General features: G+C 43.5%; 1 protein-coding gene across 1 annotated transcript in view; it reads right to left on the bottom strand.

Annotated features, from left to right (window-relative positions):
- Positions 1–24568, bottom strand: part of MED13L (mediator complex subunit 13L) — a 129061-nt gene extending 104493 nt beyond the window's left edge. The window contains exons 1-2 of the mRNA XM_053279918.1: positions 24436–24568; positions 7400–7637 (exon numbers count right to left, since the gene is read on the bottom strand). Of these exons, the coding sequence (XP_053135893.1) occupies positions 7400–7637; positions 24436–24495 (298 nt within the window). The 5' untranslated portion in view covers positions 24496–24568. The remainder of the gene's footprint in view (positions 1–7399; positions 7638–24435) is intronic.
- Between the last annotated feature and the right edge of the window lie 363 nt (positions 24569–24931).

The following is a 24931-nucleotide window of genomic DNA, read 5'->3' as shown; positions in this document are numbered from 1 at the left end:
ACCTTTTCCTCGTTAAACTGCTTTTCATTCCCTATCATTGCAGAGCACTTTTAAATGAACAGGACCCTAATTTTAAATAAACAGGACCCTAATTGAAAATTGAATGAATGAATGAACGAATGAATGAATAAATAAATAAATAAATAGACACACACACACACACACACACACACACACACACACACACTGAAAGCAGGTCAACACATCATCCACTATGTAATCTATATGCAGAGAGAGAAATATACTTTGATCTCTGCTAATGAGATGTAAAAAAAAAAAAATGAATCAAGAACAAAAATTCAGAGGTATAAGAATGCTATTTGGGGTGGTGGAGAGAAAAATGCTTGAAATTTAGTGATAGCTAATACCCTATTTATCTCTTACAAGACAAACATATTTCCCAAAGACTCTTTAAAAGTAGCATGGATCCGTAAGAAAGCAATAATTATTGGCTCTAACAGGAAAGTGTACATTCCAAGCTACTAGGGCTTTGTTCATCGGGTGACTCCGTACACAATACAGACTATTAATGCAAATTTCACTGGAAGCTAACTTAGATTTACTCTACACAGTTAAATGACTTCATTTCACTAGAAAAAGGATTCCCCCAAAGCAAAAATCGCTACTACTGTAAAAGATATTGCTCAAATTTTCCCAATGCATGACCAAAAAAACCTGATTAGATTTTTTTCCTCATGCACTTAAAAAAAAAATGCAATCTTTTAATGATTCTTTAATTTTCATAACTAGAACATAAATTCTTTGCATACTTATTTGCTGCTGCTTCAGTATAATGTCTTTTTTTCAGGGGCAGCGGGTGGGGGGGGACTAATTACATGCTCCACTAGCTTGCCTGTAACACACTGATTTTATTTACTTTCAGAAGTTGGATCCCAGCTCAGTCTTAACACTCCAAGTAATTCCAACCACATTTAACAAGTTCTCACGATGCATTTCTAGTATTTAGATTACACAAGCATTTAGCTAAAATATCGCAACAATTTTCTCATAACTTGTGTTGTGTGTGTGTCTGAAGAGGAGAAGGTTGCTGTTATTGCAAGTATGTAATTGCTACACAAAATCTCGTTTCAAAAATATAAATATTGTTTAGGTAACTACCTAAACAATGAGGTTCTTTGGATTCAAGCCATAACACAGCAGAAAAGTAGCAGCATTTAGTGCATCTGTATGATTTTGGTAGCTATCCTGCACACACACTTAGGCACAGGTACCACCACAAGTAGGTACATTTTTCCTCTGCCAGAGCTAGCAGCTTTGGGTGGGGATTTAAACTGGGAAAGCATGCATTTTTGTTGGGTGGTGGTTGTTTTTTTAAACAATAATGACTCCCTGTCTCAAAAGGGCTCACAATGTAAAGAAAGAAACGTAAGATGAACACCAGCAACAGCCATTGGAGGAATGCTGTGCTGGGGCTGGATAGGGAAAGTTGCTCTCCCCCTGCTAAATACAAGAGAACTACCACTTTAAAAAGGCGCCTCCTTGCTCAGACGAATAAAGGGTCTGGCAGTAAAAGTGAGCTTTGCATATTTGCTATGTTTTAATTGCATCATTATATTAGCAACCACAATGCATGCTTGTTCAGTAAATATATGATTAAAGTTGGAAACTTTATTTTAAATCAGCATTTTATCCTTGATGATTTAGGTCACCTTGATTAAAAATTAATCCATCCCAATTGACATGAATGGAAACTTCAGAACACCACTGAGACGCCAAAAGCTGACGCTATCTCTTTCCCCCCCAGATGTGCCGACATGTTGTCCAAATTCAACAGAATGTAAACACACACACACATACGTTTTAGAAGTACTTTATTCTTAATAGACTGCAATAAAACCAAAACATTTTTTTAAAACCCTTTGTGAAATCCCTGTTCTCATTTCCTGAGGAAGGAAGGAAGTTAAATATACATGTATGGAATGCAAGGAACGGTGCTGCAGATGGCAAAGAAATAAGATGTCCAGGAAATGCCCAGCAAGCTACATGGAGGCTACGACTTTCACCGAGTAACAGCTTATTCCACTCCCAAGATGTCAACCAGATGTTGGAGTACTACAAGGCCAATACTTTAGAATGTAACTTAGGTGCAAAAAAGGTAAATCTTGGATTAAATGCTGCATAATTTGGCAGAGTTAACAGTGGTCAAGGGATAATACCAGTGGTCCCTCTAATTTTTCTCATTTGTGCAGAATGAGTTTTGTTCTGGGCGGCAGTCAAGGCAGTGTGCGCACATGTGCATACAGAGTGGAGTCGTCCTTGTGCGCACACGCATGTGCGCACACCTTAGAGGGAACACTAGATAGGACACCTGGCACTTTTGGTCTGGAACATGGGCAGCAATGGTCAAGAATATTTCTGAGCATGTGCAACATATATGCCCCTTGTCTCACAATGTGGTTTCAAGCTTCTGAGATTAGGGGACAGGTCTTCCAAACTCAAGTTTGCGTTTCCAATATAGGCTTGAGCTCAACCACTTTCTTTCAAAAACGACAACTACCTTGGGTGTCCCAGGGAGTGGGAGCAAGGTAGGCACTTCCCCCACTCCCTGGGGTGAGCCCATCCCACTGATTTCAACGGAACTTACTCCTCAGAAGGTTCTGCAGATGTGCATGGCAATAAAGTTAGCCAGTAACTGAAAGGAACATTGGACTTACCATGAAAGGTACTTACCATGAAAGGTTCTTCCCCCCCACACCCCACACCCGTGACTGGAGCTCATCAGTATGGGTTGTGCACTGAGCATGCTTGAGAGACAGGAAAAAGACATGTGAGGCTAGTTTCCTGTTGCCACAGGGTAACATATCCCCAGTTCCAGGACTGTAGTGTACAGTGCGGCACATGTAGAAAGAGAGGAATAGCCTAGGAAGGCAACAGGTTAAATACACAGGAGAATAAACAGGAGTCATGGAGGACACATACTAACGCTGTTATGTTCTGGAAGGTGGCTCCATCCAAAATACAAAGAACCAACCTCAATAACTATATACATCTGATGAGCTCCAGTCACAAGGAAAAGAACCCTTCACGGTTCATTCTTAATACACTATATATCATGTCTGAAGTGTTCAAAATCTGTCAGTAATGGAATCGTCATTTTTGGACATCCCTTTCTGCACTCAGTGCAGTTATATACTAATTCAGCCCAGTGCACAATTTTGGAGAAGTGACTCATTTTTTCCTGAGAACTACACGCACTCATCATACAAAGTTTTGCACTCATTAGTTTTCTTCTGCATATTTTAATCGGAAGAAAAGCAAATACACAGGAAACTGAATCATTTTGAAGTGTTGCTTGCTAGCCAAGGTAAATCATTCACAGAAAGAAAAGCAGGTCACAGTCCTGAAGCACATACATCTGCATATTAACATTAACTCAACATTTAACATTTCATTAGCATTAAAACATTCACTAACTCTTCCAGCATGCTCTGACGTCAGGAAAACACTACATCAGGAAAATTTGTGTGCTGCAGGTTAGTTCAAACCACCTGCATGATCGGTGTCAAATAATGGTAATGATTCCCATTACAAACAGTGACAGGATCTGGCATTTTTTGAACCATTTGCTATTCTCTTACCCAATTACCTTCTACTATGAAAACAAAAAATATCATGCCAGTTGTACTGTGCCTCTGAAGCAAAGGAACTTCCACATCAGGCTTAGACACAGAAACAACTTGACCAATATCAAGCAACTGAGCCAAACTCGATCCTCTAGTCTTCCTGCCAAAATGTTGCTGTTCCTTTGTGGCTCTCCTAAGTTGTTACTTTTATCCCTGCTTAACACTTCTGCTAACCTTATGCCTAACAACAGTATTTACCCAAATAGAAGACAAGTTTGAATTTAAGATGACCTCCCTTTAAGAACAGAGGACAAATACAGATTAAACCTTTATTTACCTGAAAGGAAGACGACTCTGCATTTAAGACCAACCTCCCATGTTGAATTCTAACATCGAACATAGAAAAACTCATTCTTGCATTTGAGTAAATATGGTATTTACTTACATTGCATAATAAATTACATTCCTGCCTATGTATAATAGTGGCTTTTACATTAATGTAAAACAGCTATACTGCCAAAAACGATTTAGAACACAGAATCAGTCTAATAACTGGAACCAATTCAATGCACACCTTATTGGACATTTTTTCATTGGGGCAGGTCTAATGAAAAACCGTGCAAGTATTGTGGCAATTATTTGGGTTTTTCTTTGCACAGGCTACTCTTAAAAAACAGCATTTTTCTAGTAATGAAAGCACCATCAATTATTTTACAGTGTACCCAGTGCTCACCCCTCATTCAGTTTTTTAAAACTTGCTAATTAAGTGCACTATTTAGGATACGTCACACACATCGAGTGTAACCTACTTCTATTTACTCCCCATATTTTAAGCAATAGTTTGTTATTTTTATTTATTTAATGTATTTGCATACTGTCTACAACCAAAGTCTCTGGACTGTTTACAGCAATAAAACCAAGAAATTTTAACAAAACATAAAAAGTCAAATTAAAAAACCCATTAAAACTACCCAACAGCTAAAAAGCTTGGCTGAAGAGCTGTGTCTTTAGTTGCTTCCTAAAAGCCAACAGGGATGGAGCAGCTATAATCTCAGCAGGAAGTGCATTCAATGAACCCTGCATTATAGTTAGATATTCCAGACTCTTGGCTGAAAATATGGTCAAGGTGTGAGTTACACATGCTTGAATTGCTAATTTAAAATTGTTCTCTACAAAATGACATCAACTTTGGCCAATTTATTTAATTTTTCACCTCTATGAAACTGTTTTCAAGGAATTATCCTTATCAGTACAACCCAACAAATCAATCAGGTTTCCTCCAGTTAATGTCTTTTCTCCTACCTTCCACTCAATGTTTCCAGAAATCTCTATATATTTCTGGAGACTTCCCTTTCTTTTATAGGAAACATGCTTTGAAGCAAGGATTGTGTTATCTTATCTAAACACCAAACCATGACAGGTTCTATAATTATTTTCTTGAGATGGATTACATTCTAACATATGAAGTATAGAAATACAAACACACATATACACGCACAACCACCAACTGAACTCCCCAGATGTTACACGTTTTTCAATTTACAGTTCACTCCAGAAACATAAGCACTACCATTCTGTTACTTAAAACATTACACATAAGCTGGGGACACCCTTTTACAGCAGCAAAGGATAGCGTAAGCTGCAATTTCCTTCCAATAAGATGATCACTGAACACACTTAAGCCCCAAACTGCACTTGAAATATTAAATAAACTACATTCCATAAAGAGAAAACATATTATTAAAGCTTAGCTGGATAAGTAGGAATGTCACCCATGCCTCCACTCTGAACAGGTGCCTCATAAAAAATTAACATCCATGGAATCGCTTGATGCAGCACTTCTGAGCCATCTCTTTAATTATACATGAATGCATTGCTACCTGCATAAAATAGGCCAAGAGGCACACAGAAATCATCCCTGTTCTGAGATTTCTCAGGTTCCCTTGCCAAGTAAACAATCTGGTATTCATGAAGACATGCATTTTGTAAAGACCCAAGGAGGACAACACTGGTATGTTACAGAACAGGGTAAAACAGCAGTCATACTAAACTTGCATAGCCACAGCAACCAGCAGTTAGGCAATATGAAGTGCAGTGTCTGTTTCACTAGACTATGGCAGGCACTGCTTCTCTTTTGCTTGGATGTTCTGACTGCACAAATAACAAATAACAAATAGCCAACCTAGGGACACAAGAAGCTGCCTTATACGGAGTCTGACCACTGGCCCAACTCGCTCAGTATTGTCTACCCTGACGGGAAGCAGTTCTCCAGGGTTTCAGACAAGGTTCTTTCCTAGTCCTACTAGGGATGCCGAGGGTTGAACCCAGGACCTTCTGCACGCAAAGCAGATGTCCCACCACTGAGCTACATAAAGTCCCATCTCTTCTAAGTTCAACACAGAGTAATGCGTCATCTTAACTTTCCCTGCAAATATTACAGCACATGTGTGCACAGCACGCTGAGCAAAGAGTCACTGTAGGAAAAGCCAACAATTAAGTCTAAACCTCCAAACCTAAAAGAGGTAAGCCCATAAGTATTAAGCAGACAACTGACAAGATAAAGGAATCTTCAACTTTAAAATAATTTAAAGTCAATTAAGGGAAGTTTTATATTCCTCTAGGTCAGGGCTGCTCAACTTCAGCCCTCCTGCAGATGGCGGCCTGCAACTCCCATAGTCCCTGACTACTGTTAGCTGTTGACCCCTGCTAACTAAGCAAAGAGACACCTTTTAAAGTGGTGATTCCCTTATATTTGGCAGGGGGGGAGCAACTGGCCCTATCCAAACCCAGCACAGAATCCCTCCAGCGGCTGTTGCTGGCATCTGCCTTATGCTTCTTTTTAGACTGTGAGCCCTTTGGGGACAGGGGACCATCTTATTTATGTTGGGGGTTTTTTAAAATCCAATTTCTATTCCACCCTTCCAAAAATGGCTCAGGGCGGTTTACACAGAGAAATAACAAACAATTTGTTTTTCTATATAAACTGCTTTGAGAACTTTGCTTGAAGCGCAGTATATAAATATTTGTAGTACCAGTAGTAGTATTGGCTATTGTGGCTGGGGATTATGGGAGTTGTAGTTCAAAAACAGCCAGAGGGCCAAAGGAACAGCCCTGCGTGAACAGCAGTACTGCATTCTTAAACAGCATCTCTCCGAGAGAACACCATTACATTTAGTTCTCCGCTGCCCTATGGGCTTTAGTCAGTGTTTGTACAAGAACCTTTGGTATGAGGACACAGACACCCTTATAGTCTGCTTCAAAGCCATGGAAATTTCCAATGGATTTCACATTTGTTTTCTACATCATGATTCGGTTTTCCCTTCGCCCTCTGTATGTTAACACTTTACAACTCACCCTCCCTCTCCTATGTAGTTACTTCTGCATGGCTAACAAGTATTTACACTGCTCCCATGAAATGGGAGTAGACAGATGCTGCTATCCTACTCCAAAACTGTTTCAGCTGACAGTTATACCAGGAACACTTCTCTGGGATATTTGGAAGAATGCAGGACTCTATAGCCAACCAAACTGAATTTAACATTGTAATTTTCCTGGTAAGTGGTAAATTATACCGCCATTTCCTACCAGAATAATTTTTAGAAGACACACACACACACCACTTCATAGGTCTATTTATTCACCTATAGAGTAGTAACACATTGCATTCTCACAAGGTATATTTTCACTGCACAAGTTGAATTTACACATCTTTGGATACACAAACTCTGAAGACTATTTAGAATAGAATAGGAGCTTTAACTGTAGAATCAGAGTATTCTAAGGAGAAGAGCAAAGGGGGTGGAATAAATACTCACTCTGCAATTCACGATGTATCACATCTACTAAGTTTGGTTCATCTCCCCACCAGAATATCCATAACTCCTTGCAATCTGGTTTGACATCACGGCGCCAGACACACAGCAGATTGGCCTGCAGACAGCGGATGAAGCTCAGAAGAATTGGATCATCTTGAGCAGGGGCTGAGATAATAGGGCCACAGTCTCCATGGCCTTGGAAGTTATACCTACGCCACTTGATGCCTGTGAGTTCCGCCTGTAATAGAAATGGAAAGGGATAACTCAACACACTTGGCTTTAGAACTAATTTATATGCAGGTTTGCTTACTGATCGGAAATTATGAATTTTATAGAAAACTAAAATTTCAAAAACAAAATATCATGAAATGTGAAACAGTTTAACAGTGAATGACCTGTGATCCAAGTTCTTAGAAAGGTTTATTTATTTATTTTAAAGGCACAAAAGCAGGCACCATCATTGCTGCTCTAAGTTGTCAGTTTCCCACCAGGAGGCAAGCAAGAGTATTGATATTTATAAAGTACAACATCTAGGGCAACCTTGCACGAAATGAAGAACATACGCTTAAAGAAACAGGAGTACACTTCCATACAATGTAACACAACCCTTTTTTAAAACCTCTCTGTGTGTGTGTGTGTGTGTGTGTGTGTGTGTGTGTGTGTGTGTGTGTGTGTATATATATATATATATATATGAGAGAAGAGAGAGCGCATTTTAAAAGAATGTATGGAAATAAGGCACAGGAAAGCCAAGATGTCATGCAAGGGCAATTTAATTTGCAAGTGTGTACAGATACCTGTTACTGCTGAAAACATATTCTGTATGTTCCTCCAATATTCCAAGCACTGCTAACCATAACAAACAGAATATGGGCTAAATGGACCCTTGGACTGGCTCTCTCTGCAGTTTATATTATTACAAAATGGAAACAGAGGAGACGTCTTTCACTGAAGCTCTTTTCTTTCAAACTATTTTTTTTTAATGTTAATAAAAAGATGGAAGGGGGGGGGGACCTTCATTTCAGTTCAATTTGTGACATTATGCCCTATTCTGAAATGGCATTTTAAGCCAGTTTGGTTTGAAATGCTTCTGCATCAATCCAAAAAAAATATGCAGCTGCTCCTGGCGAACACAAGATTAAAAACACAGAGGATTACTGCACAGCCTGTTCATATTACAGAAATGTAGAATCAGAAATCTGAGTCATTACAATCTACTTAATCTATTGTTTGAATATAGCAAAACTCATTCAATAATCATTTGGCAAAACAGGAAAAACAAAGAGGAGTCGTCTTCTTTCAGAAGCAAACATTCCGAGTTTTTGTTTTGCTATTCTGCCTACTGACAGAGACAAAACTGGGAAAACCTAGAAACAGAGCAAGGTTCGGGGGCAGATCCATTCTTCTACCCTGCCCCCACCAAATAGGGCCCTCAGGGACTACTGACTCCAGAACCTACCCCTGTGAACAGACTGCATTTTTAAAAAAGAAACTCATGGGGGGGGGGGAATAAGGTCTTTCATATTAGACCTTACTTTAAAAAGGCCAATAAATGTAAATGCAAGCCAAGTGATGGGCAGATCACAATTATTATGTTAACACCGTACAATACAGAAGACACACAATCCCAATGTACAGCTTTCCAAGGCATGATTCCGTCCCAATCAAGAGCATTCAGGTAGATTTGAATGTGCCAAGTAGTGTGAAGCTTTGCCTATCTGAATTCTTGGAATGACCATTTTCCGGCAGGACAAAATGAAGTTTTCTTCTATCTATTGCTATGTCTGCCAAGAGATCACTTTTACAATGTTAAAAGGCAAAGTTTAGGTAGAAATGGTTCCTCCCAGCTGTGGTTTTTTCCTATGGTAGTCCTAAGGCACACAGATACCTATATCCTATTTTCCATGTGCACACACATGGATGCATCTTGTTCTGCATCTGCTGTTGCCACTTTGTGTTTACTGCTTGCTTTGTAGCTGTGCTTCTGCCCATAAAATGGATGTGGAGCACCCAGAGTGGCAACATCAGATTGTTCCCTACACCTTACGTGATGCCAGGATGCAGATAGCGTCTGCGTGTGCGTCAGTGCCATTTGCGTAGCCAGCAACACTATGCTGACCACGCAAATAGCCCATGTGCGGGCACCATGTGCATGCCGGAACCACACGGGGATACTTGGGCCAAGCGCCACCCCTGCAAGTAGCTGCAGCAGGGGGCGGTGAAGAGCAAGGAAGGAGCTGCACTCCTCTTCCTTAAAGCTCCCAGTCCAGGCCAAACTGTGTCCTGACCATGGCTCGTGCACTCCCCTGGCAGGCTGTACACTTGCCTTAGCATCCCTCTGCTGTCCTATCCAAGCTGCAACACAAGTTCTCCAAGCCACCACACCCATCTCCCTCCCCCAGAAGCCACCAGGCCAAAGACAAGCCTGCACCAGCATCGTGGCCAAGTCCAAGAGGTTCGGTGGCACTGCCAGCAATCCTGCTACAGTTAACTCGAAAGAGAATTACCGACGGCTAATCCAAGTTTGCCAATACATCTGCAGAAACCAATAATTTGCCTCAGCAGCTATTTCAACAGAACCGCAGCAACCCAGGAAGAGACAAGTTTCAAAATTCACAGCAAAGTAACAGACAGCCATGCACACAACACTGTGCTTGTGCAATAAGAGTTGATCCACTGTCCTCACTGTGTTTAATTGTTCATTTTAAGTAACAGGACGTCCATTTCTTCAGGGGGCCGGAGCATCGGAATTCCCTCTACCATGTCATCTGCGAATTATATGCTCCAAGCCACCCCCACCCAGCTCACTTTCCATGAGTTATGTTGCAATTTAAATCATCTACACCACAAACATAACCAGCTGTGCTAGAAGTAAACTTTGCAACCAATTTTCCACTAGGTATATCAACCGCACTGGTTCAACAAAGAACTTTCCATTACTCAGTTAAAATTTCAAATCAAAACTGTTTATCCTATGTACATTTTTCAAATAAATTTTAAAAAATCCTGAACAACCCTCGTACGTCCATTCAAGAGAACGGTACCGCGGCCAAAACAAAACATCTGCAAGCAAGCATAACCAAGCCGGTATGATATTGTTCTCATTATGGTTGTGAGTGTAAAACTCACTTGGAGCAGAATTTGATGTTTTCTTAACCTCTGGGATTCTTCCACTTATTTTATCTGAGCAATGTGCACTTTCTTCTGACCCTTTACAATTCCTATTCACTGACTTCACCGATTCTCTGAAAAGGGCAAGCTCCACTCTCACTGCACAGCACAATGACACCACAGCATGACATACGTGCAACGTATTGTTAAGAACTGGTTGGTCTACAGCTGGAACCCGAGGCCCCTAGCTCAGTAACTCCCTCCACCAGCAAACCTGAAAAGTTATAAATATAGCAGGGGCATATAAAACCGCCCAGAGAAGGAAGTTTGGGGTGGTCTACAAATTAAATTAATTAATCAATAGACAGAGAAGACTCCAGTTTTACATTCCTCCCATCCTGAAATTGTCAACAGAGTTATTTTCTACTGTTACCTTCCAGTTACACAATGAAACAACAACAGACTTCTGAAGGGAAGAAATGTAACAGAATTCTAAGAATCCATTCCCAATAAAATAAAGGACAAACAAGTAGGATGTATTAGTATGGTAGTGTGAAAAGAATTAAACAGCTGTAAAGCTTTACTGTAGGAAAAGCAGGCATTTCAGAAAACAATCAGTTTAAGTGTACCATCAGTGAGTAATCCCTAATCTTGGGGAAGCAACAGTTTGAGGCATTTTCCAACACACATATAGTATATCTCAGCAAGCAGAATGATGAGAATGAGACCAATAAGGACATATACCATAAAGGATTTAAGATGGGGAAACCCTCCAGGCTTAGCTTCCCTAGTGCCTATCAAGTGGATCGCAAAGAACACCGGATTAGTAATTCAAAATTGAGGATTGTGAAGAACACAAAGAGAGGACTGAACATCATTTACATTCTTGTTCTTAAAATAAAGAAGTGTAGGTCTAAACAAGGTTGGAAGCAATGTACTTCCCACAGAGTACAGTGCAGTCTGACAATCTCTTATCTTTGTGTCTGCCACTGTACTTACTAAAGGCCAGTAATAATAAATGTGTACAAGACCAAACAGCCCCCAACGCTTAACTGCAGGCTGGAGCATAATCACAGCAGCAGAGATATATAATCCACCAAGTCTTAATCTTTTAGCTGCAACAAGATTGGAACTTGTCCAAGGGACAGGTGGCATGCCAAAGGATACAAAGTCCACCAAAAACAACATTCTAGACATTTGTTCCTCAAGAAAAACAAGAGTGAGAAAAGCCCTATCTGATTGAGAAGAGAGCCATTATGCTCCCAGAAATTGTTACTTTTCCAAACAGACAGATTTTAAAATGGGTTGAGTCCACTATCCAAATTCTGCACGCAAGCAGAACACCCTTTTGTTTCCACGGCATAATTCATTCTACTGCCAACATTAAAATTGCAAACCTGAAAAAGGTGAAGAGATCATCTCTGCTCTTTTTAAATTTTTAGCTGTATGTGTTCTGTTTTTATTGAATTGTTTTTATCTTTCCGCAAGCCACCCTGGGGTCTTAGGATCAAGTGTGGTAGATAAATATAAATAAAAACAAACTAACTACAGGGCCTACAATTAAATGTCAATCTTAATACACAAAAAAACTTATCATCAGACTATAAAAATGAAGTTTAAATGTCTCCATAACTGCTCACAGTGTTATCAATTAAGGCTTAAATCCTAAGCATTTGTCTTGGAAGATGTCCCATTGTATTTAGGGGGGACTTCTGTCCAAGCAGACATACACCAGACTGCACAATAAGCATTCTTTGAATAACTTGGCGGCTGCTTTTGCAAATAAGCCATTTTCTTTAATTTATTTTTCAAGCAGAAAAGAACTAATTTTTTGCTGTGCAGACCAATAAACAATGATATATAGTAACTCAACAGGGTGAAACCTTTTCCCCTCTATATAAGGAAGCTGCTATTTGAAGAGAGTAGCCTCTTGAGGCCCACCAAAGGAGAAACCCTAACAGCACCTTGAACTTATATCACAATAGTTTCTGAATTTTAAATAGTGTGATCACCATGTTAACGCTGATAACATTTTAGAGTTCACCACCCACATCATAGAAACATAGGAAACTGCCTTATATAAAGTCAGAACCTTGGTCTAGATTGTCAGCGACTTTTCCAAGCTTGCAGGCATGAAATGTAAAATGTAAATGTAAAATAATCTCTTTCAGCCCTATCTTGGAGATGCTGCCAGGGAGGAAACTTCCCAGAGCGGCTCCATCCCCTGAGGGGAATATCTTCCAGTGCTGCTCACACATCAAGTCTCCCATTCATATGCAACCAGGGTGGACCCTGCTTAGAAAAGGGGACAAGTCATGCTTGCTGCCACCAGACCAGCTCTCCTCCTCCTCCCCTTTGCTGAGCAGGGTGCACATCACATTACACATTTCTCCCAAGGTATGTACTCACCCACCTGTATCTCATGCACAGGAGCTGCAGCTGGCAAGACGATAAGCAAGGTTTCTAGATTTGCTACTTGCCCTTCATTTCATGCTTAGGGAGAAACCCACACACACCCTGTAATATTCACTAATCAGTAGGTTAATTGATTAAAACCCTTTTTATTAAGAAGGTGCCCCCCAATTAATTGGGCAGGACATTTAGACCATGGCTGGCAGTCTCCATCTTAGCAGAGACATTCCCTCTCCACTCTCACACAGGAGAAAGTGCCTGCTACAATGCGAAAACATCTAAAAACAAAGAAAGAATGCTTCTGTCCTGTAAAAACTATTAGTTTATTCATATGCAATTTTATGCAGATTTTTAAATGACATGCAGTCAACTAAGGTATCTTTAATTGAGTGACAGACCTACTACAAAGCCATTTTAAGAAGCAAAACGTATATCCCGCCATAAGTTAACACAAGGGCCTGACCAAATCAAGAACCACCCCTTCCTTGAATTAAAGTTACCTGCAAATAAAGGAAAGGGCAGCTTTCCAGACCTTAGAGGCTCCAAAAAAGACCCAAGGTGTAAAAAAGAAATATTGGCACCATCGTCTCCTTCTCTGGGAGCTTCTTGCAATTAATTTTCAAAGCCCATTTTGATTGGTTTAAGAGGATCAAAGTTCAGACCAAGCACCACACATGGACCACTCTTCAAACTGCTTCTACAAGAGCAATACAGAAGTTCTGACCGCCAAGTCCCACCACCCACCCAGCCCCGCCCTTCATGGTACAACACCTTGCATGCTAAAAGTCTCCACCACCTGCAGAAGGGCAGAGAAGACACAACAGAAACCCAAGGAAAAGCAGCAAAGAGGCAACCAGTCTGCCATTAAGGCATGCGCACATGCACGCACTCACAAGTTTTTGGATGTCCACTCAGTTCATTTTAGATCCCACTCAGGTTGAATCAGGACGACTCCACCCTGAATGCACATGGATGCACACTGCCTTGATACTGCCACCCAGAACAAAACTCATTCTGCACAGAGATGAAAAAAAATTAGAGGGACCACTGCTGTCTGCGCTGTACAGAAAGCTGGACCCGTCTAGCTTTCCATGCCACTCACAATCAGAGGACTCCTATTTGGGACCTTAGGACCCTTGAGAGGAGACACAGAATACCAAGCATATCACGGCTTGTCTGTAATTCATTCTTCCTTTCCATGAACATTCAAGGGGCCAGACCCTGGTGCAAGCACTCATTTCTATAGCTGGAGGCTGAGAATACAGTCTGCGGTCTTCACAAGTGCTAGGTGTAACCCAAATACATCCTACTGGTCATGTCAGTGCACTGACCAAGCTCACGCATCCAAAGGCTACCTCACCCCTGAGGATAATACCACAACAGAAATCTGGGTCGACTGAATTACACCTAGATTTTCTGGTTCTGCATGAAATTAACCTCAGTAATACACAATTAACTCGGCAGTCATCCACATATTTTTCCCAAGTGTGCCCTCCCACTTCCGCACCCACAGCCACATATTCATTGACAGGAAAGGGTAGCTAGTTGATCCGTACAAGCTCAGCCTCCTGGAAATTGGCTAACCTCCACTCTCTTGCTATTCTTAAAAACACGCTTGCAAGATGGCATATTCTACAACTTTCTGGGGGAAATAAAAGTATTTTCTTGAATGCTTCTGTCACATACCTGCAATCTCATCACAAACTAACATAAAGTAGCGCCATCAAGTCAGTGTCGACTTGTGGTGAGCACAGAGCTCTGTGGTTGTCTTTGGTGGAATACAGGAAGGTTTTTACGACTGCCATCTCCCACACAGTATGAGATGATGCCTTTCAGCATCTTCCTATATCACTGCTGCCCAATATAGGTGTTTCCCATAGTCTGGGAAACATACCAACGTGGATTCGAACCGGCAACCTCTTCCTCGCTGGGCAAGTTATTTCCCCACTGTGCCATTAGGTGGCTGCTCATCAAAACCTACTACCATCTAACACTTTTACAGTCCTCTTTAAAACTAAAAATATAAACACACAGAAAAGATGAACCATAGGCAGCAATACTAGATGCAATGGTGCAAACAAATTAAGGCTAAAAAACATGACCCACAGATTTGTATGCAGCATGTCAAGTGGGCAAACCCAACAAGCATTACCTCTCTATATAAGGCCCTGGTTGTTGAGTTGTGCCCAAGCACACATATCTGGTGAACTGGCCAACAAAACATCCACACTACAGAAGGACAGTAAAAATACTATTGATAATAAATCTTGGCAATCAAAAGTGTGTGTAATAATGGCCACAACCCAGAAAGCTGCACACAAGCACTAGGTCACACCAATAGCCAAGGCTGAATTCTGGAAGTGAGGGGGCAGAGACAGAAAAGAACAAGACACACTACAAAGCTTTCTACCATATTTTTTTCTAGGACTTTTTAATTCAGAAAAAAATTGTTTTAAGCTAACCATTAGTTAAGAGTATCTGCCGTATCAAACGCATCTGATACAAAAGAACCAGAGAGCTGTTTTGCTACATGCTATGTACACATCACATTCAGTGCCCTGTTCTCTATTAAATTAAAGAGCTCAAAGCAATCAACACAAAGGGAATAAGGGAAGCAGAGATAAGAAGATCTGGGGAAGAACTATAGCTGAAACAATTACACAACAGAAGCAGGGCCATTGACTAGCTATGCCCTAGGGGAAGTGCACTGTTCTAAGATCTTCTACGAGATGAGCATATTGGCAAGTAAGATTTTAAAAGCCCCCAGGGTTCAAATGTATACCCCTTTCTCTTAAAAAAAGAGAGAGAGAGCGAGTGCACATATTCCCTAACAACCAACAATGCTATTATGTGGCAGCCTTGCGGGGGGGGGGGGGGGTCAGAAAAACAAGTCATTAATTGTCTGTTACAACTACAAGCAATTAATATTGTACTGAACACTGCTTCAGGTTTTTAATGTAATTTGTTATAACCAAAATATTAAGACAATATCCTCAACCCAGAGAACAGGAAAGGTGGCATCTTCATGTATTTTGCAGAGAAAAGGAGTCTAGTTGTGCAAAGTGCACACAAGAATGCTTGCAGATTAGCCAATGGGTATATATGCATCCATCCCTCTCTCACCCTCACCACAGAAGCTGTAAGGACTTTGTACAGTCTCATATATCATGCTGGCTTTAGAAATGGGGCTCCATGCACCCACACTTTGCCTGGTGCCGTCAGAACAAGTTTCCAGGACTGAAATGGCCTACTGAATCTATTGCAGATTTTAGGACTGCAGGTAAATAGGTGGTCTTTCGGGGTAGCACTGTACCTTGCAAAAATTCATCAGGGGCATCCCTAGAAAGTGATTGGGGAAGCTGCACCTGTTGAACGTCTGCCGGGATGCATCCCTCCCCAGCCCAATGTCCAGCTGAAGAACCATGGCAACGTTTGAGTGCATGGAGCTTCATTTCTAAAGCCATCATTATAGACCACACACCTATACCAGGCAGCAGCGATATATGAAGGTGCTGAAAGGCATCATCTCATACTGCACAGGAGATGGCAATGGGAAAGTAAAGTGTGTGCCGTCAAGTCGATTTCAACTCCTGGTGCCCACAGAGTCATGTGGTTTTCTTTGGTAGAATACAGGAGGGGTTTATTATTGCCTCCTCCCATGCAGTGTGAGATGATGCCTTTCAGCATCTTCCTATATCGCTGCTGCCCGACATAGAACCAGCAGGGATTCGAACCAGCAACCTTCTGCTTGTTAGTCAAGCATTTCCCCACTGCGCCATTAGGTGGTTCCATGGCAATGGTAAACCCCTCCACTTTACAAAGTCGCTACAGCTTCTATGGCACGAAAGCTAAGATGGGAACCTTAACCTGGAATTTCCATGCTCTTTAGAGCACAAATGAAAATGTAAGCCCATCCTAAACTCTCATCTTAAACCAGAGATTTCCTATTACTGAATTTCAGACTCGGGTTACAGAGTTCCTAAACACTAATACTGCAATCCCAACAAGTCCCTCTGAAATCACAAGCAATAAAGACATTCAAATCCCATACAAAGGCCAAAAAGCAAATGGCCAATGAAGCTCATCTCTTCTATCATGCACTCTTTATTAAAAACTGGAAAATATGACATTCTTCTGAAGTCTTTCATTCACTTCCCAGAGAAATCTCCCCAACCCCCTTTACTCAGCTTTCTAAGTTGTTGCAATGCAGCATGTTTTCAGAGGTCAATATAGATAAAAAATGCAGGAACCAAACCATTTTAACACTAGCAACATGATACTTGCTCTCACTGATACTATCACAGGTTTACAACCCTCTTGGGCTCAGAATTTCTTACAGAATGTCCAAAAGAATCTGATAGTGGAAGGAGGGGCAGTCAAGGTAAGACAGATGCAAACTCCAAGCTAGACTGTTTCTTTTTACCTACATTTATTTATACACACACATGCGCTACCACAAAGCCATAATAGTCATATATATTATATAAAAAGGGGGAAAGGGACAGCAGATGTTACTGCTAGCTGCCATAGAATCATGAACAAAGCCGCACTTATAAGTGTAAATCTTTCTGATCTCTGAGTAGTTTCCATAAAACGACCACTTAACAAGAAGACAGCCCTCAATGAGAGCAGCCTGCACAAAGCCTGCAGGATCGTATTTCCCCATCTAATAATGAGAAGTTACTATGCAGCAGATGGATATTCAACAGAAGAGAACCTATCCAGGTGCCAGCACCAATCCTCCTAAAGAGGCCTCTCTTGGGGCATCCCCCAGCCCAATACTCTAGCGGCTCTTGTGTTCAAGAGGAAGCTTCTTCTGCACACCTGGATTGGGGCCACATATCTCTGATCACTATTTGCAGGCACCTGTGGAAGGCCATTGCAAACACAACACTGCCAGGGCTTACGCTGGCATTTCAGATCCCACCAGGGAACTGAAGCACAAACACCCAAACCTTCATGGAGAGTTTGAAACAGGCTTGCCAGCCAGCCAACAACCTTCTCAGAACCTTTTAGAGAAGCCTGCACTCAGTATCATCGAGCAGTTCTGATACTGGCATTTGCTTTTTCGCTCTGCATCTTCATATACCCATGACACCACCATGGCAAGAACAGACTGTGTTAGCAAACCTCTCAGATCAACACCCAGCAGGAGCCTCTCCAAATCAAGCTGAAGGTAAAATCCAGCACAGATTAACTGAGATGAAGAGATATTCCACATATTAATACTTTAAGTGTATAGCAAAGGGTTGGGGAGAAGAGTTATAAACCAGCACAACTTATAAGCAGCAAGGTACTTTTTTCAACTTGTAAAGATACACAATAAACTAAGGGGCGGGGAGTGGTCTCATCTCCCTCGTCAAACATTCGTGTCCTCTTCAGCGTGTCCTCCTACATGGCTCTACACTCCTGGTCCGTCGGGACTTGAATTAAGGAAGGCCTCAGCAGTCAGCAGACCTGGGTCCACCTACTGACTCACCTCCATGTGAACAGAGACCCCAAAAGACTCCTTCACGCCATGTGAAGAGCAATGGACATTTTTGCCAAGCTCTTCCTCACCCACTTATTGCATACCTCAGCAACTCACACCAAGGCACAAGCACTCTCTCTTTAACCCCCCAGCCCCTGCCAAAGGATGTCAGCAGAATTCTCTCCTTGTGCATCTTAGCTGCTCATCCATATTTGCCTGTGCCTTGGCCAGCAGCTGAAGTGCTAAAAGGCCGTGTTCTGTCAATGCCTCTGTTGCTATTGACAGTGGAAAGAGACATTAAAGAGCTAGCTGCCTACACCCCAAACCCATACAAAAGACGACTACTGAAGTACAGAGTGTAGACCTTTGGGTCTATGTTGAGGACTAGGTAAGAAGCCCCTTGCATTGGACTGAGCTCCAGGCCCCAAATGCCTGTCCCTATAGATCAGAGCTACACAACTTCAGCCCTCCTACTGTTGGATGACAACTCCCATCCTGCCACTGGTTAGGGATGATGGGAGATGTAGTCCAACCCCTGGAGGACCAGAGTTGTGCACTCCTGCAATAGATCATCACTGCATTCATGGCAATGATCCAAATGATTTTACACCAGACAATTCACAGACAGCATATATTTTATAATCAGGCTGATATTTGGATTACTTATTTGGGGGCATGTAAACAAAAGGAAGCATCTTAGAGACTGAAAAGTCATGTAACTAGTCTTATTCATACCAGGGAAGTCTGCAATACCAAGTTCCACAGCTCTAACAAAGTATATCACACAGTTTCAAGGAAGCACCCTCTATACAGATATCAAAATAATCTTAATTGATTACAAGCTGTTAAGTACAAAAAACCTACATCAAATTGTTTCCTCCCAAAACAGACAGCAAAGCTACAGGAAGTTTAACTCGTTAAATCCCACTGACTTCAATGAGACATAAGCCACTTCTGAACAAGAATGCAGCCATTGGAAATGTTACTGGGCAAGAACAGTTCTAATGATGTAAAAGCACCCAGAGCTAAATTAAACAGAAGTAAGTTACATCACTGTATGTTTTACACAGCACATCATTCAGCTGCCATTATTTAACTCAAATATCTGCATTTCAGTAAATAAAACCTGGAAACCTGCTCTTCCTACAAGATTATGAAATTATCCCGGGGGGGGGGATCATTCGACACACTATTTTCTTTTTTTAAGTTAACAGTAGCATGATCCTGAAAACCCAGTGAAAAGCAGCATCTACACATCACATCAGTCATTTCCCTTCTGGAATCACAATCAACTTTTGTACAGCATTCTGCTCCAAAAGAGCAAGAAAAATATTACAATTAACACACTGTGGATTGCATTTCATACTGGAAATAAGTACAACTTATTTCCTAACCCCTGAATCTTTTTGCACAAATCTATTAACTATGTGCAAATCAAAACATTTTAAAAAGAAACCAGTTCTTATACAAACATTCTGAACAAATCAACAAATAGGCAGCTTTTACACACTGTTCCCTCTAACAGGGATTCCCAGATGTTGTTCACTACAATTCCCAGCCTTCCAGCTGCAGTGGCTTTTGGCTGGGGATTCTGGGAGTTGTAGTCAACAACATCTGGGAATCCCTGCTAGAGGGAACACTGCTTTTACATAATATTTGCTTTTAAAACTGCTGCTTTGTCAAATAGCAACAAGGCACTGAACAGAGTTCAATCTAAGTCCCAATAATCTGAATAGGACTGAAGTTAGTCATGATTTATCGTTAGCACATATTTCAATGGTGCTTAGTCATGACTAATCTGGATCCTGCCCCACTTGTTTTGTTAATTGTACAGAAATAGTAGATGAGATCTCTATCATGTTGAAGTGAATGGCACAAATCCCATTATTTTAACAGGGCTCGATTGGACACGTTGGACACAATCAGAGACCCCAAAGCAAAGGGTCTCCCAGTCTCATCAACAGGAAGACTAAACATGCAATGGAAAATGCATTTCCTTTTATACCACTGCAGTATTTAAAAAAATCAATCTAGCAATGTGAGTACCAGTGGTTTATTATACTATCTAGATAAAGTACAGCTTATAGATAAATGGTAAATCTTCTGATCATAGCTTTAAAAGCCTAGTAAATCACCATGCATGTAGCACTATATAGTTTTTACTGTATTTTCTATTAATCATTCATATTTAGTGACCGTGCTTTTAAGTGATTCTTGAAACAGGTTACTATTACGGAGTTCCTTGTCATGAACATATTCACACACACACACACACACACGCAGTATAAGATTAGAAAAATATGCAAGTTTTGATGCTCACTGCTGAAGTCAAGAGTCCATTAGTATTTTATCATGGCGGTTGGTAGCAGCCATATGCTTGTATATATAGAAACAACTAAATCCCTGGGAATTAGCAACTGCAGCATGATTCTTCCTCATTTCCATATGCTTGATTATCTGTGCAATAAATAAGGTTAAGAGGCATAGTAATTTCCATAAACCCAAAAAAGCTTAAGGCTGTACAATCCCTATGCATACTAACTTAGGAATAAGCCTCACTGTGGGACTTACTTCTGAGTAAAGATGCGCAAGATCAGGCTATATGGCACATTTCTTAAATAAGAAGGAGGCATATTTTAAAGAATTAATGTTGCTGCAATCCCATGTTATACTCTAAAATTCACACTGTTAGCAACTGCAGTTAAACACAAATTCTGTTTCATCCTGGATGATGCTGAAAACAAGTACACTTTTTAAGGCAAACTGGAGGGTCTTATTTTAGACCAGTCACATTTTAAAGAGGTCAAGAAGTCAGTATGAAAAGAGCTCTATTAAGGGTAAGTTTTAACATTTTTTACACATACTAAGCAATGTTAAGGCTGTAATCCTAAACAGAGTGGCACACATGCTGTGCAGCATGACACAGACAGACTGCCATCCACCTGGGCTGTTGCAGGCCCACGGGGACACACCAGTGGTGTTGCACTTTTGCTTGGTGATCGGGCACAAGAGCGCAACACCACTGGTGCGTCCCCCGATCATATCAAGCAGTGCCCCATACAAGGAAGTGCTAGGTAGATCAGAAACACGTTGCTGATGGTCAAGCAACACACTGCCGACCCAACCCGTGCTTCCAGATTGCAAGCGCCCTACTTGAAGTATCTGTGCTCTTGCACAATAGTGCCGACACTTGGCTACTACAAGCCCGTAGCAGTGCTGGTGGAGCTCCACTGCCCACGTTATGCTGCACAACATGTGGGTCACCAAGAAGCAGACCCCACTGAACTCTAAACCCTGAATCAGGCATAGAATAGGGCTGTTCCACACACTGACACCACTGTTCCCTCTAACAGGGCTTCCCAGATGTTGTTGACTACAACTCCCAGCATCCCCAGCTGCAATGGCTGGGGGTTATGGGAGTTGTAGGCAACAACATCTGGGAAACCCTGTTAGAGGGAACACTGTTTGACACCCCCAATTCTAAACAGCAGTGGTAGCAACTTCCGTCTAACATGATATGGACACTGCTTCTATCAGTGAACTGTGCTTCTGCATGCAGTAGTCAAGTGCCATCAAATCCAGTTAGACATTTTATTACTACTACTACTACTACTACTACTACATTTCTATCCCGCTCTTCCTCCAAGGAGCCCAGAGAGGTGTACTACATACTTGAGTTTCTCTTTCACAACAACCCTGTGAAGTAGGTTAGGCGGAGAGAGAAGTGACTGGCCCAGAGTCACCCAGCTAGTTTCATGGCTGAATGGGGATTTGAACTCGGGTCTCCCCGGTCCTAGTCCAGCACTCTAACCAATACACCACGCTGGCTCTCTTTTAAAGCAAGCTGTCTAGTTTAAGTGTAGTTATATACATAGAGTTCCTACTGGACAGACAGACACACACACACACCCCTAGTGACTCTCAAGTTAATTGCTGATCATTAGGTTCCTTGCCAAACCCACTCCATTTCTATTGCTCAGTTTGTGTATGACTTTGTTTGCTTTCAGCACTGAAAGCATGCCCTATACAAGCCACTACCAGTCATATTTGGAATCCATCGCAGAGACACAGCAAAGGCTAGCAAGGAAGCAAGTTTAAACAACGTAGCCCTTCCACAATCATATCAAAAGGTTTAACAACTATCAAGTCCAAGAGATTTTTAAAAAAGATTGAGGAAACAACTCAACTATTAAAATTTATCTAAAACCACAAGCAGCAATCAGGCAGGGAAATGCAATAAAGGCAGCAATAATAAAGGGCATAATACTACATATAGTAGAGTTACACAGACAAACATTCTTTTTTTCCCCGGAACTAGAAACCACTGTTAATCCCAGCCTGTAACATAGGACCCTCTTAATAATTTGACCATACCACACTGTTCTTATTCTCTCCCTTCCTCACCCCATCTTTCTTCTGGTATAAAAAATAACAATAATGGTGGTGCCACCAGTGTGACCTACCTTAGACTAGGGAGCAATTCAGTCGACTGCCACAACCCAACAGCTGGAGACCACTGATATAAACAATCTGGTGGTCTTTCATATTCATAAGCATTAGGAACACTCCTTATCAAACCGGTCTCAGGGGAAAGTGGCAAATTGCCCTGGCCACTAGTTATTGTGCTCAGCGCTTGTTCTCTTACTCGCGAGGCTCCACACAGTTTCAATGCATCATTTGCTACTATTTCAGTTGTAAACAAGCCCATGATGAAATAAATCCACACCACGGGGCTGCCGACCAAGCAGAGAAAAGCACCTCAACTCAAGACTTTCCTTTTCTAAAGAAACCGATCGGGGAGAACATCAACAGGGATCCGGTCAGAAAAGCAACTGTTGGCCTTCTGCGTGGCTCAGCTGACCTCCTCTGAAAAGATCCATAGGTCGCTGCCAGTGTGAACAGCTGACCCTTGAAGCGCTGCTCAGCTCAGCAGTCCAAGCGGAGAGTGAAAGTGGTCAATTACCAGGACGAGACCAGCGCAAGGGAAAGGGGGGGGGGCACGCTCTCGAGACACCACCCCCACACAAAAAAAGATGCAGGCTCTCTCCCCAGCCTCCCCCGCGGCCCCAGCAGCAGCGATCGGGGCCACCCGAGCAGGGGCTAAGCCAGCTGACGTTTGCAGCTGGTCGCCAGCCTGGCCGGAGTGCGAGCCCCGCAGAGGAGGGTCGCGTGGCCCGCGCGGCTGGGGAGGGCGGGGCGAGCCCGGCCAGCTCGCCATGCACCCAGCCTCGGATCGCGGGACCCCCGCAGGGTGGTCCTTCCTTGCTTCCTTCCACTCGCGGGAGAACGAGAGGGGCCGAGGCTGCTGGAGCGCGGCGAGGCGAGGCTGCTCCCTGCAGGGCGCAATCGTCCGCTTTGCAAAGGGGGGGGGGGAGAGAGAGAAGTCGGGGGGGGGATGCCAGCCAGGAGACGAGGGGTGGGGCCAAAACAGAGAGCGGGGGGGGAGGGGGAGGAGGAGGGGTGTCAAGTCCCAGCCATAAAGGGCGGCGAAGTTGCTGCTGCCAGGCCGGGCCAGCGCGCAGCGGCTCACCGGGGAGGCGGCGGCGGCGGCACCGCCACGGCCACCAGCAGGCCTCGAGCTGGGCCTGGAGTGGAGACCGGCTTCTCCCCCAGCAGCAGCAGCAGCAGGGCCCAGGCACCCACCCACCCACCCGGCCAAGCCCCAGGAACCTCGCCTCCCTCTCTCTCTCTCCCCGCCCGCCCCGCCGCCCATCAACACACAGGCCTGCTGCTGCCAAGACCGGGCCCGGCCGCCAGCCGTCAGGGGCTCTGCCCCGCCAGGCGCCGCCACCTCGCACCCACACGGGGTGCGAGACCCCCCTGGAAGAGGAGACGAGGCAGCCCTTCCTGGCCGAGCCCAGGCTGCCGCAGGCCGAGCCCCAGCAAGGCCGGCGGGGAGAAAGCCCAGGCTCTGCGGCGGCAGCAGCAGGGCTTCCTCGCGAGTCGGGATGCCCTGGAGGAGGAAGGGGGGCGGCCGCCGCCGCCGCTGGACCTCCCCCCACCCCAACTTCCCCCCTCCCCTTCCCCGCCAGCCCGCACTCACCAGGGAGAAGAGGTTGGAGTGACAGTCCTCCAGGCTCGCCCCGTTCGCCGCCGCAGTCATGATCCTCCTCGGCGAGCCCGGCCTCCAGAGCGGGGCATGTCTGACGAGGAGGAGGAGGAAGGCGATGGGGATGGAGGGGGGAGGCGCTGCCGAGGGAGGGGGGCGGGCCGCCTGGTGGGGGGGGCGCTCCCTGCAAGGCCCCCCCTTTCTCCTCCCTGGATCGGAGGCGGGAGCGGCGGCGGGGGGAGGAGGAGGAGACGACGGCGGGGTCGCCGCCGCTGGTGCGCCCGCCCCGGCCACACAACGCGGGCGGGGCCGGGCTCCCCCTGGCTAAAGCGCCCGCCCGCTCGCCAGGGGCGCAGGGAAGGAGAGCCGAGACCCCAAGGGCCAAGGAGGAGGAGGAGGAGAAGGAGGAGGAGGCGGAGGCGAGGAAGGGGTGGGGGCCAAAAAGGGGAGGAGGAAAAAAAAAAGACGCGGGCGGCGACGGCAAGCGGTG

Source organism: Hemicordylus capensis, chromosome 15, assembly GCF_027244095.1.
Source record: "Hemicordylus capensis ecotype Gifberg chromosome 15, rHemCap1.1.pri, whole genome shotgun sequence".
Classification (NCBI taxonomy): Eukaryota; Metazoa; Chordata; class Lepidosauria; order Squamata; family Cordylidae; genus Hemicordylus; species Hemicordylus capensis.
This window is presented reverse-complemented; position numbering and strand designations above follow the sequence as displayed.